This window comes from Eretmochelys imbricata, chromosome 18 (assembly GCF_965152235.1).
Source record: "Eretmochelys imbricata isolate rEreImb1 chromosome 18, rEreImb1.hap1, whole genome shotgun sequence".
NCBI classification, from domain to species: Eukaryota; Metazoa; Chordata; order Testudines; family Cheloniidae; genus Eretmochelys; species Eretmochelys imbricata.
Genome location: NC_135589.1, coordinates 1555388 through 1572936, shown reverse-complemented (window position 1 = coordinate 1572936; position 17549 = coordinate 1555388). Strand labels below are relative to the sequence as shown.

At 60.0% G+C, this 17549-nt stretch overlaps 1 protein-coding gene across 1 annotated transcript in view; it reads left to right on the top strand.

Annotated features, from left to right (window-relative positions):
* Window positions 1-17549, top strand: part of HSPG2 (heparan sulfate proteoglycan 2) — a 173972-nt gene that overhangs the window by 88226 nt on the left and 68197 nt on the right. Inside the window, exons 45-53 of the mRNA XM_077837560.1 lie at window positions 35-135; window positions 1225-1405; window positions 3137-3196; window positions 4572-4694; window positions 5537-5680; window positions 7017-7159; window positions 13027-13159; window positions 14619-14767; window positions 15142-15281. Coding sequence (XP_077693686.1) covers window positions 35-135; window positions 1225-1405; window positions 3137-3196; window positions 4572-4694; window positions 5537-5680; window positions 7017-7159; window positions 13027-13159; window positions 14619-14767; window positions 15142-15281 — 1174 coding nt within the window. The remainder of the gene's footprint in view (window positions 1-34; window positions 136-1224; window positions 1406-3136; window positions 3197-4571; window positions 4695-5536; window positions 5681-7016; window positions 7160-13026; window positions 13160-14618; window positions 14768-15141; window positions 15282-17549) is intronic.

Genomic DNA, 17549 nt, shown 5'->3' with positions numbered 1-17549 from the left:
TGGGCACGAGTCTTATGTCTCCCCGTCGGTGCAGAGGCCCCCAGCAAACCCATCACAGTGACCGTGGAGGAGAAGAGGGTCCAGAGTGTGAAGCCGGGAGCTGACGTCACCTTCATCTGTACGGCCAAGAGCAAGGTGAGGGCAGGGCAGCGGGCTGGGGCTGGGGGAGGCAGCGAGATGGGCTGAGCGGGGGTGGGGAAATGAAAACCGAACTCTGCGCTGTTCACTCGCACGGCTGCTGCTCCAGAAAGAGCACAGGCCCGGGCAAGGAACCCACGCGCCTCCTGCAGCCGCCTGGACACCCAGACCCTGCACAGACACAAGGCCACAATGGCCACACACCTGTTTTTTCTGGAGTGGCGCCGCGAGGCCCTGGCCAGGGATCAGGCCGGTTGTGCCAGGCACTGCACGCACATCTAGCAAAGAGCCGGCGCCCCAGAGAGCGTGTGCTGGAAAGTCAATGGGAGCCGGGCTGTGACTGCGGGGTCCGCACGGCGCTTGTCATTGTTTAACGCGGGGTGAAGCTGAGGGTGAGCACGGGGCATACGTGGGCTCTGAGGGCAGTGCAGACAGTCATGCAGTTTAGAGCAGAGTGCCCAGCCGGCTGACAGCTGCCGGGTGGTAACGCAGCCAAAGCCCTGTGCCCACATTTGGGATAACGGGCAGCCGGCAGGGCACACCCGCTGGAGCCCTTACACCCAGCCGGCGTAAATGGACGTTGCCAGGGAAGTCTGTGAAACGAGGTCCAGTCACCCCAGCTGAGAGTCTGACCGGGCGCAACTCTCAGGTGGTGCCAGCAGGGCAGAGCCCGGGCTCCCCGCAGCGGGAGGACTGACACCTGCTCTCCCCACGCTTTGTCCCTCCCCAGGAGGGAGCAGAGTGACTTGCTAACCAGGGCCTGGGGTCTGACAGTCCCTGAGTAGCCAGGCAGGGAGCCACCCTCCCGATGCTGCCGAGCGCAGCCTAGGGGACGCAGCCTTCCCTGCCTCTGCCTTCTTCAGTGACGTGTCCATCACCATGGTATCTGGGTGCCACTCCTGTGCTCTGCCATCCCCTGCAGTGGCCCTAGCCCTGGCAGGGGTGTAGGGAGGGGAGCAGGTTTATTGGCTAGGTGAGGATTGGCCCCACGTTGCCTCCCGAGGAGCCCACCTAGTGCCAGCTCCCTGGGGTGGGGGAGGGTGGGCTCATGCCCTCCTCATGGCCATGTACCCTCTGCTCCCGCAGTCTCCGGCCTACACGCTGGTCTGGACGCGCCAGAACCATGGCAAACTGCCGCGCCGCGCCATGGACTTCAACGGCATCCTCACCATCCGCAACGTGCAGCCCGAGGACGCCGGCATCTACGTCTGTACCGGCTCCAACATGTTGGACATGGCCGAGGGCACAGCCACGCTGCACGTGCAAGGTGCGCACGCCCCATTGCGCCCTCAGGGAGAGCCTGGCCTGGGTTAGTCAGATGGAGGCAGTTAGGGAGAGCCTGGCTGCTGGCGTCCAGTGCTGGCGTCCAGTGCTCACCAGGAGCCACCCCTGCAATCCGGAGTCCTGAGGCCACCTTCTGCCCAGGACAGTGCCACCAAATGTCACCTCCTGCTAGCCAGGCTCCCCACTCTGCCCTGGGGGTGCTACCATTGCTCTGTGGTCCCCCCCCCCGTGGCACTTTGCCTGGCAGGAGTGGTGCCCACGGTCAGTCCCCATTCCGTCCTCCTCTGGTTCCGGGGTCGGTGGGACCTGCTGGCGCTGACCTCACTGGGCGGGTTTTTAATGGGGACGTTCCCCACCGGCCAGTGCCCACCATTGGCCTTTACAAAGGCCGCTTCCTTCTGGGCGGAGGGGAGAGCTGCATGGGGGGACATGACCGTTGAAAAGTTGCACCTGACTTGGGCTAATGCCCCTCCCCCCGATTTCCTCCTCAAACTCTCGTGCTAGTGGATTAATTCAGAGCGGTGCCATTCAGCAGGAACCCGCAGAATCTCTGACAGGAGCAGGGTCAGGGTTTATGGCCAGCTTAGGTGTTGTGAAAGCAAAGTGGAACCCTAATCAAACGAGGTCGGGGGGTCAAAGGGAAGCTGCTCCAGTTTGGGTTTAAGCGCCTTTGCCGCTGTGGCATGGGAACCAGAAATCAAGAAAGCCAGTTTCTTTGTCAAGATGAGAGAAATACGGGGCAAGAGAAGCTAGGTGTAAAATTCCTGCCGTGTCCTGTCGGGGCCAAGCAACACAGGGTCGGAAGCGTGGGCTTCTCTATGGGGTCAATCTGATTTTGGACCCTGCCCCTTTAGAGTCACTGCAGGAGGGCTGAACAGCGAGGAAAGATGATTTGTAGCTAGGGCACCTGGCTGGGACTCAGCAGATCTGCATTCTTTTTCTGACTCCGCCACAGGGTGTGTGTGACCCTGTGGAAGTCATGGAAGCTTTGTGCCTTGGTTTCCCTTTTTGGGAAAATCAGGAAGATGATCCTTCCCTACAACCGAGAGGAGCTAAATTCATTCACATTCGGGAGGTGCTTGAGCACGGCAAGGGTGGGGGTAGAGAAACACCGTCTCGTTTTTTCTCTATCCAGGGCCCTGTGGAAGAAGAAGCAGCCTGTTTCGTAGAGTGTGTTGGGGGCAGAGGTGGAATGAATTTTTTTTTGCACCTCTCTTTCTTGCTGTCCTTGGGGCTTTCCTTCTGCGGAATCTCTGGAGGAAGTGACCTCATTCCCGCTGCCCTCACAAGCACGGGGACATGGCTCTCTGCTTTCTAAGCCGCTTCCCAAGAAAGGGAAGATGGTGCTGGGCCATTTTCCTTTCTTGTGGCCACATGGCTGGTGTCAAGTCCTCCAGCTTCTCTCTCAGCGGCACATGGGCTCAGGGTCCAGCTGCCTCCACCCACCACAGAGCAGCCTCTTCTGTCAGCTGTCCCAGGGCTCTTCCCTGGCGCAGCCATTCAAGACACCGGGGCACAGAAACCTGACTTGCTGGCTGGTGCCCTCAGGCTGCCCTGTAGTGGTTTGTGAGCTGAGACAGCAACCGCTGCGTTGTCGGGGAACAGGCCCAGAGCTGGGTGCTGCCATGCTCCCTCCGGCAGGTCCCCGCATGGAGCCGCGCACGCAGCGCTCAGTGTTCCTGTGGGTTGAAACTGAAACCTGATTTCTTTGCAGCCCCTTCTAAGACTCAGATGTTTTATGGACCCATCGAAGTCATGGAAGGCCACCGACCCTGTAAGTTGGCCTGGCTGTGCACGCCCAGCACTGTGCCAAGGCTTCCCGCTCAGGGTGGCACCTATGCGGCTCGCTGTCCCCCGCAGCACGGAAGGGCGGCGTAGCTGCTGTTTGCGCCTCTCTGCACCCCCCCACCGTGCGAGTGGTGGGCGGGGACTCAGGGAAGAGGCTGAGTGGGGGCAGGACCTCGGATCAGAGCAGGGGTTGGGGTCTCGGGGTGGAGCATGGGGCCGGGGCCCTCAAAAGGTTAATCCAGCCCTGAGGACACCATGCCTGGGACAGCCCAGTTCCTCTGGCCACAGTAATCAGGGCTGGAGAGGGCGTTAGACACCAGAGGTCAGTGATGTGTACTGGGTTCCTATGTGTCACGGTGGGCAGGTCCCTGAGTGGCCTCTTCTCCTGTGACTGACGCTGGGCTGGAGATGGAACAAATGCCAGCAGGGGCAGGTGTCGGAGTAGGTTGGGTGTTTGGGGCTCTGGGACCTGCCTGGTGTTCAGAGTAACACCTTCTTTCTGTGGCATCCTGACCCATCTCTCTGAAAACTGGCCCGTGGTACAGCACCGCAAGGCACAGGTGGGTGATACACCAGACAGGGTTAGTTGTCCTGGGCCCACCTGCATTGGGCTCCAGGAAGAGACCCCCTCCTGCCTTGTCATTTGTCCTTTTGGGGGGGAGGGATAGCTCAGTGGTTTGAGCATTGGCCTGCTAAACCCAGGGTTGTGAGTTCAATCCTTGAGGGGGCCATTTAGGGATCTGGGGCAAAAATTGGGGATTAGTCCTTCTTTGAGCAGGGGATTGGACTAGATGACCTCCTGAGGTCCCTTCCAACCCTGATATTCTATGATTCTATGCATGGGGGGCTTCAGGATTGTTTCCTTAACATCCTACGAGCTGCTCCCCACACTGGCCCCAGGGGCAGCAATTTGGTCACAAAGTGGGGGATCCCAGCCGAGTCACTGCAGGTGCCAAGACCCAGGCTCTCGGCTGTACTCAGCATTTGAGGGAGACTCTCAGGGAGTCAGCTCTGGGTCCCTAATTCTCAGTCCTGGCCCTGGGTGCTGGTTAGAGCAACCTGGGGCCTGCTCTAAACTGCCCACTTGGCTGTGGTCCATTATGGACCATATACTGTTCTCCAGGGCAGAACAGGGGCCGCCCGGCCAGGACATGGCCTCTGCTCAGTCTTCTGGGGCCAGTGTTACTGTAGATGAGAGCTTGGATGCCCCAGGTAGGCCAGGCCTGGGGCCCATACAGCCCTGGGGTGCCCTGAGTAGGCAGCAGGTCTAGGAGACTGGAGCACCCTGCAGCCCTTGCCACAGGGCTCTCCAAGTTTCCTGCTAGTACAAAGTGATTAACCCGCTGTACTTCTTGCCGCAGCTGCCACCGCTGTCCTGCCCATGGCCACCATCGAGCCAGCACAGCTGACGGTCCAGCCAGGCCAGCCGGCTGAGTTCCGCTGCATTGCCACCGGGAGCCCCCCGCCCACCGTAGAGTGGATCGGTAGGTGCAGCAGACCCGCTTCTGGCCAGGCGTGGAACACCGTGGGAGCTGTGGCGATGGGGCTGTCAGCACTTCCCCGTGCCGGCCATACCTCCTGCCTGCCGGGGTTCCATGTTCGCCTGGCCACTCGGTGGCCCAGGGCTGGGACAAGGCAGCTGAGACGCTCTGCAAACCACTAGACTAGATCCCATTGACTGTGGCCTGTGGCCATGGGCAGCAGGTATCAGGAGACGCTAAGCCTCCCGTAACCCAGGCCGTGGCTCCGCCCCGAGGCCTCACCCTCAGTCCCCCTCTCCCGGAAGCCAGTGGGGGATCCTCCGGCCACAGGGAGGCTGGGAGGGAGGGCTCAGGGCTGAGGCGGGACCTTAAGCGGAAGGGGTAGGGCTGTGGGCTAGCCGCTCTGAGCAGGGGTTCACCTGCTGCCCAGGCCTGAGGCTGCGTCAGCAGGAGACAGAGGGGTTTGAACAGGGGACGGGGAGTCCTAGCCCCTCGCACCTGAGCCGGAGGAGTCCCTTCATCAGCTTTGGGTAGGCAGCAGGCTGCTGTAGTGCCTGGGGCTGGCCACTAGAGGGCGACATGCTCACTTGTACCCCATTGTGTTGCAATGACGGGCTCCAGCTACCCAGCATGGGCTGCCAGGGGCTGTTCTCCAGGCCCCTAACCCCGGGGCATGCGTGACCAGGCCGTGCTGTGCCAGGCCGGCCACGGACTGTGAGCCCGGCTGCTCTCTGGGCCCCTGGCCCTGGGTGGGGGTGAGGCAGGTTGTGCAAAGCTGGGGGGGCTGAGAGAGGGGGCATTAACTGCTGTCTCTCTCCTGGTCTGGCTCACTGCAGGAGGACGAGCTGGCATCATGTCCCGCAAAGCCGTGATCCAGGGAGGGACCCTGCGCTTCCCCGCTGTGGAGCCCTCGGACGAGGCGGAGTATCTCTGCCGTGTGCGCAGCAGTGCTGGGCAGCACGTGGCCCGGGCCTTCCTGCAAGTGCACGGTATGTACACTGTGGCGGGTGCTGCCTGCCCTGACCCAGAGATCTCACCCAGCCTGCCCCAGCCAGGGGTCGTACAGGGAGACCAGCCCTTCCATGGAGCTCTGCGTCCCCAGACCAAAGGAGCAGCAGCAGGACCCCAGAAGCAACCCTTGCTCTCGCTGTCCGGGGACTGCACCGGGTGCTGACTCCACACACCAAGTTCTACACACTTTGGCCTCTTGTCATGGACTAGAGCAGCAGCAGTGGGAGCAGGGATGCAGGATGGGCTAGTGGTTCGAGCAGGGACGTTGGACCTTTCTGGTAGGGGGTAGTGGTGTCATGGCGTGTGCCATGGACAGAGTCCGGTGGGAGCAGGGACGGGCGGTCAGCGTGTGCCGTGGACAGAGTCCGGTGGGGGCAGGGACGGGCGGTCAGCGTGTGCCGTGGACAGAGTCAGGTGGGGGCAGGGACGGGCGGTCAGCCTGTGCCGTGGACAGAGTCCGGTGGGGGCAGGGACGGGCGGTCAGCCTGTGCCGTGGACAGAGTCAGGTGGGGGCAGGGACGGGCGGTCAGCCTGTGCCGTGGACAGAGTCCGGTGGGGGCAGGGACGGGCGGTCAGCGTGTGCCGTGGACAGAGTCCGGTGGGGGCAGGGACGGGCGGTCAGCGTGTGCCGTGGACAGAGTCAGGTGGGGGCAGGGACGGGCGGTCAGCCTGTGCCGTGGACAGAGTCCGGTGGGGGCAGGGACGGGCGGTCAGCGTGTGCCGTGGACAGAGTCCGGTGGGGGCAGGGACGGGCGGTCAGCGTGTGCCGTGGACAGAGTCAGGTGGGGGCAGGGACGGGCGGTCAGCCTGTGCCGTGGACAGAGTCCGGTGGGGGCAGGGACGGGCGGTCAGCGTGTGCCGTGGACAGAGTCAGGTGGGGGCAGGGACGGGCGGTCAGCCTGTGCCGTGGACAGAGTCCGGTGGGGGCAGGGACGGGCAGTCAGCGTGTGCCGTGGACAGAGTCAGGTGGGGGCAGGGACGGGCGGTCAGCGTGTGCCGTGGACAGAGTCCGGTGGGGGCAGGGACGGGCGGTCAGCGTGTGCCGTGGACAGAGTCCGGTGGGGGCAGGGACGGGCGGTCAGCCTGTGCCGTGGACAGCATGCGGTGAGGCTCAGGGGCGGGCTGAGTGGTGGAAGGATTGCAGGGTGGGACGCAGTGTCCCCCATTCCCTTGTGCTGCGAAGGGTGGAGAGGTGCCGTGGGGAAGGGTGGGGTGGGAGATGGGTGACGTCACACTTGCCAGGCTGGCCCTGCTGTGACCCAGCCAGGGCTCTCCCCGAACCCCCCGCAGCTCTAACCCGCTGGCTGTTTGCAGGTTCCAGCGTGCTGCAGGTACAGGTGAGCCCGGAGAGGACAGAGGTGCAGGAGGGCAGCACAGTGAGACTGTACTGCAGGGCTGCTGGCTCCCCCACTGCCACCATCACCTGGGAGAAGCAAGGGGGCAGCCTCCCGCCCCAGGTAACATGCCCAGGCCTACAGACCTTCTGGGGACGGGGCAGGGGTGTGGGACGGGCTGTGTTGGGGGTGTATGCTGGGGGCATAGCCATTCTGGGGGGGAAGGGGTACAGGGAGCCAGTGATTGCACTGTGGGGCCCTGCGATATGGGAGTGCCAGGGTTCGAAATGCTCAGAGGTGGGCCATGGGGACCGAGCAGATTGGGAGTGCTGTGGTTTGGGGGTACCACTGGTTAGGGGTGCTGTGGGTTGGGGGTGTTTCATCTAGCAGATTGGGGGTGGGTGCCGTTGGTCGAGGTGTGGGGCCCGGCAGGTTTTGGGTGGTGCCGGGGGTTTGGACCTGGGGCCCAGCAGGCAGGGGATGAGTGCCACTGGTTGGGGCGTGGGGCCCCACAGATAGGGGGTGGTGCCAGGGGTTGGGGCGTGGGGCCCGGCAGGCTGGGGGTGGTGCCGGGGGTTGGAGCGTGGGGCCCGGCGGGTTGGGGGTGGTGCCGGGGGTTGGGGCGTGGGGCCCGGCAGGGTGGGGGTGGTGCCGGGGGTTGGGGCGTGGGGCCCGGCAGGCTGGGGGTGGTGCCGGGGGTTGGGGCGTGGGGCCCGGCGGGTTGGGGGTGGTGCCGGGGGTTGGGGCGTGGGGCCCGGCAGGCTGGGGGTGGGTGAAATTGGTTGGGGCGTGGGGCCCGGCAGTCTGGGGGTGGTGCCGGGGGTTGGGGCGTGGGGCCCGGCAGGCTGGGGGTGGTGCCGGGGGTTGGGGCGTGGGGCCCGGCAGGGTGGGGGTGGTGCCGGGGGTTGGGGCGTGGGGCCCGGCGGGTTGGGGCGTGGGGCCCGGCAGGTTGGGGCGTGGGGCCCGGCAGGTTGGGGGCTGCGGTGGATCCAGCCAGTGACGTTGGTGCGGAAGCTCTACGCCCCAGCAAGGCCAGATGCAGGCAGTCCATTGGTTCTCCCAGTCCCTGAGTCGGGACCTCGATGGGCAGGGGCCTCCCCCACTTGGCCAGGGCCAGAGCCCAGTGCAGCCCCTGAGGGGTGCACCCCATGTCATAGGGGCAGGAGCGCAGGCAGCTGGCTGGGCTGGGACTGGCCCCATGGGCCGGGGCTCAGGCTGTGTCTCAGCATCTTTGGGCTGAGCCAGGCCAGTCTGGCTCCTTGGCCGGGACCTAGGGCCCCAGGGGTCTCAGGGCTTTGTTGCTGGTGCCAGCTCCCAGCCCTGTTCCCATGAGGGAGCCGCTTCCCACCGGACAGGCCGGTCGCAGGACGGGCCTTGCAGACTCTCACGCATGGCCACGGTCACGCACGCGGGCACCCCCCCACCCCCCCACCGGCTGCTGTCGCTCTGTCACTCTGCCACCCTCTCTCTGCCAGACTCTCTCTGCCTACGGTTTCCTTCACTTCCAAGGCACCAGCCTGGAGGAGATACAGCAGCGGGTCCAGGAGCGCTGGCAGGTAGCTCGCTTGCTCTCGTGCTTGGCATGGCTGGCTGGGCTGGGCACTGGCTTCCTGCTTTCCTCTGCCAGCTCTGCCTGCTGGCTGTTCCTCCCTCACTGGCTCCGGGCGCAGGGATCACAGCACGTCAGCAGCCCAGGCCCCGGGAGCCGCTCCATTAGCTCCAGCAGAGTGCCCTGGCCACGAGTTCACGGGCGCCACTGCTTCCTGAGGAGGGGGGTGATTTGGTACCATCCAGCCCAGGCTGGCAGGAGATCCTTGCTGTGCAGTGGGCTAGCCCAGGAGAGCCCGCTGACATCCCCACCAGAGGCCCGGGCCCCAGCACAAGCAGGATGCAGCTCACCATGCCCAGGTTCCCCCACCCCCCGGCCCCTCTGAAGGGAGCCACACGGGGTCCCCCTGTGATAGGATCATAGGCTTGCCTGCTTTCTAATTGCACAAAACTGAACACCCTTGCCCCGCCCCCTGCCCTGATGCCCCTCCCCTTCTCTGAGGCCCCGCCCCCTGCTCACTCCTTCCCCCAACCCTCACTTTCACTGGGCTAGGGAGGGGGTTGGGCTGCGGGAGGGAGTGAGGGCTCCAGCGGGGGTGCAGGCTCTGAGGTGGGGCTGGGGATGAGGGGTTTGGGGTGCAGGAGGGGGTGTGGGCTCTGGGAGGGAGTTAGAGTGTGGGAGGGGGTTCCGACCTGGGGCAGGGGGTTGGGGTGCAGGAGGGGGTTCGGGGTGTGGGCTCCGGCCAGGCGGCGCTTAACTTAGGCGACTCTTGGAAACATGAAACCGAACACCCTAGCCCTGCTCCTTCCCCCAAGGCCCTGCTCCCTGCCCCGCCCCTTCCCCAAGGCCCCACCCCCTGCTCACTACATTCCCCCTCCCTCGGTGGCTCGTTTTCCCTCACTTTCACTGGGCTCGGGCAGGGGGTTGGGGTGTGGGAGGGGGGAGGGCTCCAGCTGGGGGTGTGGGATCTGAGGTGGGGCCGGGGATGAGGGGTTTGGGGTTCAGGAGGGGGCTCAGGTCTGGGGCAGGGGGTTGGGGTACAGGAGGGGGTGCGGGCTCCGACTGGGGGTGCAGGCTCTGAGGTGGGGCTGGGGATGAGGGGTTTGGGGTGCAGGAAGGGGTGTGGGATGTGGGCTCTGGGAGGGAGTTAGAGTGTGGGAGGGGGTTCAGACCTGGGACAGGGGGTTGGGGTGTGGGAGGGGAGAGGGCTCCGGCTGGGGGTGTGGGATCTGAGGTGGGGCCGGGGATGAGGGGTTTGGGGTTCAGGAGGGGGCTCAGGTCTGGGGCAGGGGGTTGGGGTACAGGAGGGGGTGCGGGCTCCGACTGGGGGTGCAGGCTCTGAGGTGGGGCTGGGGATGAGGGGTTTGGGGTGCAGGAGGGGGTGTGGGATGTGGGCTCTGGGAGGGAGTTAGAGTGTGGGAGGGGGTTCCGACCTGGGGCAGGGGGTTGGGGTGCAGGAGGGGGTTCGGGGTGCGGCGCTTACCTCAGGCGGCTCCTGGAGCCGCCGGCATGTCCAGCTTCTAGGTGGAGAGGCGGCAAGGGGGCTTCATGTGCTGCCCGCGGCTGCAGGTGGCACCCCGATAGCTCCCATTGGCTGTGGTTCCTGGTCAATGGGAACTGTGGAGCTGGCGCTCAGGGCGGGGGCAGCACGCAGAGCCCCCTGGCTGCTCCTGTGCCTAGGAGCCGGATATGCTGGCTGCTTAGGGGAGCTGCGTGGAGCCAGGGCAGGCAGGGAGCCTGCCTTAGCCCCACTGCACCACGGACTGGACTTTTAGAGGCCCAGTCACTGGTGCTGACTGGAGCCTCCTGGGTCCCTTTTCGACTGTGCATTGTGGTCGAAAACTGGATGCCTGGCAACCCTACGGGATCACTGGGGTACAACCTGGAACTTGGATACCGCTGTGCCCCCTTAACTCTCCAGCCTGGGTTGTCGCTCACAATGCTTTGCTAGTGACAAGCAGCAAACCCTTCTGGGCACTGTTATCACTCAGCCATCAGCATGTGGAGTCCCACACCCAGCTAGATTGCATGAATACTCCCTGAGCCGCTCATGGATCACACAGAGAAAGCCACCAGCCAATTCCCTCCAGCTCTCCAGCCTTGCACCCCAGAACTGTACCTGACCAGTGTATGTTTAATACCCAGTCCACCCCTCCTTCAATGTGGAGAGGACACACACTAGCCTTTGTAAACTGAGCTGAGATTTCCCAAGCACTTGAAGCAAAACACACTGTTTTAGGTAAAATATAAAACAGATTTATTAACTACAGAAAGATAGATTTTAAGTGATTACAAGTGGTAGGCACAAAAGGTCAGAGCTAGTTACAAAAGAAAATAAAAGGTAAGCACTCAGTCTATATCTGAAACCTTATTACACTCGGCAATATTTGGATCAAGCAGTTTTGTCACCACACTGGATGATACAATTCTTAATACACAGGCTTCTCCCTTGAGCCTGGGACCAATCTCCTCAGTTGAAGTCTTTGTCTTCCCAGCATTCTTGTTGCTTCCAGTGTAGGTGTGGGAGGAGAAAGGTGAAAGAATGATGCCACTGTCCCCTATTTTATATCCTCAGTTCATGTGCCTGGAAAACACTAGCCCAGACATGTCCTGGCAGGCTTTGCTGTGTCACAGAGTTGAGCAATCCCCCACTGTGTGATGCTTGTGCAGCCCTCTTACAAGTATTGTAAATTCCTTGTTTATAATTCCCCTGCTGATTAATGGTCGCATAACACTCCCCAGGGAGTGGGTCACCACCTAGCAGTAGAGAGTCTCAGACTTACACCATATTTCAGTAACAACCATACAGCAAAATCTCATAACTTCATACACATTAACAATATACAGGTTTGGACAGAACAGTGGATTTCAGCAGATCATGAGCTTTCATATGATATTTTACATGGCATGTGTGACGGGTTTGGGCCTTTTGGGGTGTCACCTTACGTGCTGGGATGCCACTGAATCAGCCTATTCTGCCAGTCTGGGTCCCCTTTACCTGGCCTGGCTGGGGTAGGCCCACAAGCCTGTTCCAGCCAAGCACAGAGGCAGGGCCACGCCCAACTGCACATAGAGACAGAGATCCGCTCTGGGAAGATTCAGCCTTCGGGGCTCGCCCCAGCACTCTAGTGCCCATTCCGTTTAAGGGGTACAAACCCAAAGGTTTTATGAAATTCGCCCCCTCCCTCACCATGGAAGGAGATATGCACAACTTCTTGCCCCCCCCCCCCCCCCGCAGTTAGAAATTACATAAACTGGGTTATATTATAAACAAGAAATAAGTTTATTAACTACAAAAGGTGAATTTTAAATGAATATAAGAGGTAACTGACAGAACAAAGCAGATTACTGAGCAAATAAACCAAAGTACACAAGCTAAGCTCAGTATACTTAAGAAACAGGTTACACAATGTAATTTCTTACCCTAAATGTTATTTTAGGCAGATTGCAAAGTTTCTGTAGTTCAGAGTTCCAGTTATATTTCTTTTCAGACTGGATCCCTGTCTCAGTCTGGACTCCCACCCGCCTTCCCTTCAGGTGGCTTTAAAGCAGTCTTTCTTCTTGGGCAGACAGGCCATGGAGAGGAGGGGTCCCGTTTGCCTTCCTCCCCATCCTTAAATAGAATTTACATAAGGCGGGAATCCTTCGTTTCCCAAACTTGATCCCCCTTCCCTTCCAGGGGAAAGTTACCAGAAGTCCCAGGTAATGTTTAGTATCAGGTGAGAAGACCTTCTGACTCTGCAATATCACAGCGTCCATGAGTCAGTGGCAGTACGGAGATTCCGCAGGAAGGCCAAGATTTCACAATCCGTTGTCCTCACTGATGGGCCATCCGCCCTGTCTGGCTTTTCCATTGTTGCACCTGAAGTGTTAGCAGTGGGCATTATCACCCAAAGTAGCATAGTTGAAATACAGATACATAGTCAATATTCCTAACTTCAGATACAGAACTGATACAGGCATACAAATTGGATAATTACATCCAGTAAATCATACCCTTTCCAATGATATCTCACATGAGCCATCTTGCTTAAAGTATGTCTCAGTTATATAATATTCATATCATAAGCATATTTTTCTAAAGAATATGGAGTCAAACGTCACAGCATGCTTGTGGGAAATAGATCATAATTATTTGACATGTGAATATGGGGGTTCCAGGGTGCTACTTTGAGGGACAGAGAGCCACCCCCCACACGCCCTGTACCACCCAGACAAACCACCAGTAACCAAGATGGCCACCCAGCAGCCCCTTTCCTGCTAAATTGCTGTGCTGTCTTCTGGGCACTGATTAATGGTCTCGTCAGTGGGCCCTGCTGCTGACCCCGCACAATGGGGATGGGGTCCCAGGTGCCCTCCCCTCTCCCTGCACACCTGGAGCATGTCCCTGGTGTGTGCCCCCGGGACCCCAGCCCTGACTGCTCCCTTGCTGTGTTTGCAGTCCCGCTCGGAGCGCACCGACATCGCCACTCTGGTGATCCCCTCCATCACGGCTGCTGACAGCGGGGTCTACCTGTGCATCGGGACCAGCCCAGCCGGTGTCGGCAGCGCCAGGATCGAGGTGGTGGTGCTACGAGGTAGGGGCCCAGGGATGGGCTTTCACTGCTAACCACTAGGGATGTGCCGGCCGACTGGGCCACTTGCAGGGCTGCCCTGGCACATGCTGTGCAGCGCAGCATTGGGCATCAACCACATGCCATCCAGCTGGGGGGGGTGTAGCTCCCCAGGGCAGGGCCCAGGAGGGGGCAAGGCCCTTGCCTTTCAGCTCCAGCAGCTTCTCTCCAGCTGTTGGTGCTTCCAGGACTTTAACAAGAGGCTCCCACAGAAAATCTGCTCCCTTAGCCTGGGCTAAGAGGAGGGGGAAGCATCTTGGGGGGTCTGCCCCCATGAAAGGGCTCTGCACTGATCCTGCAAACTAGCCTGTGTTCAGCGTATGGAGAGCGGACCCCAGGCACGCAGCCCTGCCTCCCTCTAGTGGCCGGCCAGTGAAGAGCTTCCCAAGTGCACTGTTCCCTGCCCCAAGCTGCTGGAGCTGGGTTGTTAGCTCAAGCAGTTGACTGTCTTGTTGTGATATCCCAAGACTCCGGTTCAGTCCCTGCGGGGACCCATTCAGGGGTGTTGTCACAGCAGCCCAGCTTTGCTGTGGACCCCTGCTGTGGGGTGGCTGCTGGGGTATTAACTGTTGGCACTGGCGGAGCCCGGAGTCACTCTGGGACTGCTAAGTACAGAATGCCCCTGGTAGGGTAAGAAGTGACACTGGCAAGAATTCGGAGCTGCCTTGCGTAGTTGTGCTGGGCCTGATAGGTCACGTGGTGTCACCCCTCTGCTCCCGATTGGTGGAACTGAGGCTGCGTGACTCGTCTCTGGGAGCGAATGCTTGAAGGAACATAGCTCAGTCTCCCCCTGTGAGTGGCTGGGGGGGCGTTTGAGCTCATGCTAGTAAAACCCCATGGCACAGATGCTTGTGCAAAAGGGGCATGGGTACAAACAGCCCTGAGGCCCACAAGGAGCTGGCAGCATGCCAGTGGAAGGGTCGCTGGCACCTGACCGAGCACTGATCACAGAGAGTGGCTCCCAGCTCAGGCTGCCATGATCCTGCCTCTTCTGCGGGGAGGTTCTTGGTGCTGCCACCAGGCACTGTCACTTGAAATAAGTGACCAACTGGGAGATCAGCCGGAAAAGGCCAAGCATCTCCAGCTTTTGGCCTGCGAGACCCCAGCACAGCCAGCCCCCTCCGGGGGGCTGCAAGAAAATGAGCCATTGCTAATGCATTTTGACTGCCAGGCCCACCTTTCTGCTCTGTGGCTGTGCAGCACCTGGCATGCAGGGGCCTGTCCTTGACAGGGCACCTGCAGATAACACGAACGATGAATAATTCCATGCTAGGCTGCAGTAGCTAGGCATGAGGACGTGTGGGCTGCATTGTGGGCCCTAGTAGACGAGCTGCTGGGCTTTAAATGAACTCTTAGCCATTGATCCATGCTAAGCTGATTAACCCAGGGATTCTCTACCCTGTCCTGGCTCTTCCAGCCTCGGGCATGGCGCCCCCCATCCGGATCGAGGCCTCGTCATCTTCCATCACCGAGGGACAGACCCTGGATCTGAACTGCCTCGTCGCGGGCCAGGCACCAGCCACGGTCACGTGGTACAAGCGGGGGGGCTCCCTGCCAGCCAGACACCAGGTACAGCTGTAGGAAATCAGTGTGACTCAATGGACAGCTGCGGACCTGCACCAGTTCATCCCCGCTGGGGTTGTGGCCTGTGGCACTGCAGAGCCCCTGTGTGGACTCCCTCGGGTCCTGGCACAGATGTTCATGGATCCCAAGGAGGCTTTTCCTTATCCCAGGGCAGGCGGGCAGCTGTGTCATTCTCTGAGAACACGGAGATGGGAGGATGCAGAAATGAGAGGCCAGTCATTCTCAGGCTGAGGCCCAGCGAGTCCCTGGGATTTTCAAGGGGGCTGGGCAGGGGACACAGTGGGGCTGAGGGTTAAGCTCAGGTCTGTTTTCTTCTCTTCCCCCTTGAATTCCCTCTCTCCCACCCATCTCCCTGCCAGGTCTCTGGCTCCCACCTGCGCATCTCTCAGGTCTCAGCGGCCGACTCGGGTGAGTACGTCTGCCGCGTGAGCATCGGTGCCAGCCCCCATGAGGCCTCCATCCCAGTTACTGTCCAGCACAGCGCCGGCTTCCCACATGGTAAGGCTGAGCTGTGTGTGCTGGCTGGCTTGGGGGCAGGAGTTCCCTGCTCTTGTTGCCCTGGTACCAGGGGTCCCTGTGAGCGATGCTCTGGCATCCACTGGGTGAGGGATGGCTCTGACCCGCTGTGGCCCCAGGTGATGTGCTTTCCAGACCCTGCCTTGCCCCTTCAGATGCTGCCCTCCGCACCCTGCCCGCTGCACATGGCAGGTTTCGGGGCCACCATTCCCCTTCCACAGGTCAGTGGAGGAGCCTGTGCAGACGGGTGCAGGCTGCAGGGAGTGTGCCACAGGGATCTGCTCTCACAGACAGTTGCCCTTGGTGCTTTCCCCAGGGGAACCAGCCTCGCAGTGGCATGACCAGGCAGCACAGCGGTTGCTGTTGTGGGGGGGGGGGGGAAATCTGGAAGTTTCTGCTGATCTCTGGGGGCCGGAGACCCCCCCAGTGGATCTGCACTGGAGGGTGAAGGGCGGGCCATGGGCTGCCCTCTTTCCCCTTGGTGTTGCCCTGAGGTCCGTGCAGCTGCCTTGCCAGTCCTAGGAGAGCTGCGCTCTGACCCTGTGGGGCTGCGGGCGGGGCAGGTCATTTCCATTGCTTTACAAATCACTTGAGGGTTCTTACCCCTCCCCCAGCCAGCGCTGCTCCAGTCTGCCTTTTGGTGATGCTCTGCTCTTGGCTCTACCCCTCCCTCTCTGCTCTTCCAGCCCCCCCTATCCGGATCGAGTCCTCCTCCTCTGCCGTCACTGAGGGACAGTCCTTGGACTTGAACTGCCTCGTCACGGGCCAGTCGCCAGCCACAGTCATGTGGTACAAGCGGGGGGGCTCCCTGCCGGACAGCCACCAGGTAGTGGGCCATGTGGGAACACAGTGGGCTGGCTCTGGTGCTTTGGCCTGTGCCAGTTCTGGTGTGGAGCTGGGCTGAAATGCCCAGGCCTCAGCAATAGCTACTTGGGAATTCCTTGGGGAACCAGTAACTCCACAGCGCTGCCTCCCAGTAATGTAGCACCACTGTCCAGCTTACCCACAATACCTTACTCCTCCTCATGCTTCTGGGAGAGTCTCTCCAGAGCCCTGCCCCAAGAGGTGTGGCACCATGGAGGGGGAGGTTACCGTTGTGATGGGTTCACCCTGGGGTGCCACCTCAAACTGGGGTACCATTGAGCCCCCTGACCCACCAGCCTGGGCTCCCTTCATACTGCACTGCTGTGACAAGCTGCCCAGCCCAATACAGGTAGGGATACACCTAGCTGCAGTTACATGCAGAAGTTATGACCAGCCCTGCATGGGAAGGGTCCAACTAGGGAACTTCCCAGCTACTCAGGCACGCCCCCTCTGGAGTGTAAACCCCAAATTATACTGTCTTGTGCTGTACAGGGAACTGTACAGCGTAAGCTCATGAAATTTACCCCCTCCCGCAATGTGGAGAGGAATATACAATAGTTTTCTGCGCCGAGTTATGAATCCCACACACTGGTTTTAAACAAAGCAAAAACAAGTTTATTAACTACAAAAAGTTAGATTTTAAGTGATTATAAGGGATAGCAAACAGATCAAAGCAGTTTACCTAGCAAATAAACAAAAACTGCAAACTAAGCTTAATATAGTAACAAGTTTGGATATGAATAGAGGATTCTTATCCTAAATGATGATACAAGCAGTCTGCAGATTCCTAAGGGGCAAGCTGCACTAACTTACAGCTTGGAATCCCCAGGTGTTCCATTCACAGGCTAAAAATCCCTTTAGCCTAGGTCCAGCACTTCCCCCAGGTCAGTCTTTCTTCCTCAGGTGTTTCCAGGAGTCTCTTTGGGTGGGGAGTCTGTGAAGACCCACGATGATGTCACTCCCCTGCCTTATATAGCTTTTGCATGTGGCGGGAACCCTTTGTTTCAAAGCTTGGTTCCCATGCCAGTCAGTGAAAAAATACTGATGTCCCAAGATAGAGTCCAGCACCAGGTGACCTGGTTACACGTCTTTGTCATCTCACAGCAGCCATTACTTGGAGGCTGTCTGCGGCCTCCTCAGGAAGGCTCCCCAGGTGGGAAATAAGCTTCTTCTAAGGCCTGTTGTTTTCTCTAATGGCCCTTCTCCACCCAGCTTTTCAAAATGAAAGCATCTTGTCTAGTGGGCGTTCCCCAGGTGTAAACACATTTGTAATACAGATACATAGTCAATATTCCTAACTTCAGATACAAAAATGATACATGCATACAAATAGGATAATCATATTCAGTAAATCATAACCTTTCCAAAGATATCTCACATGGCCTAT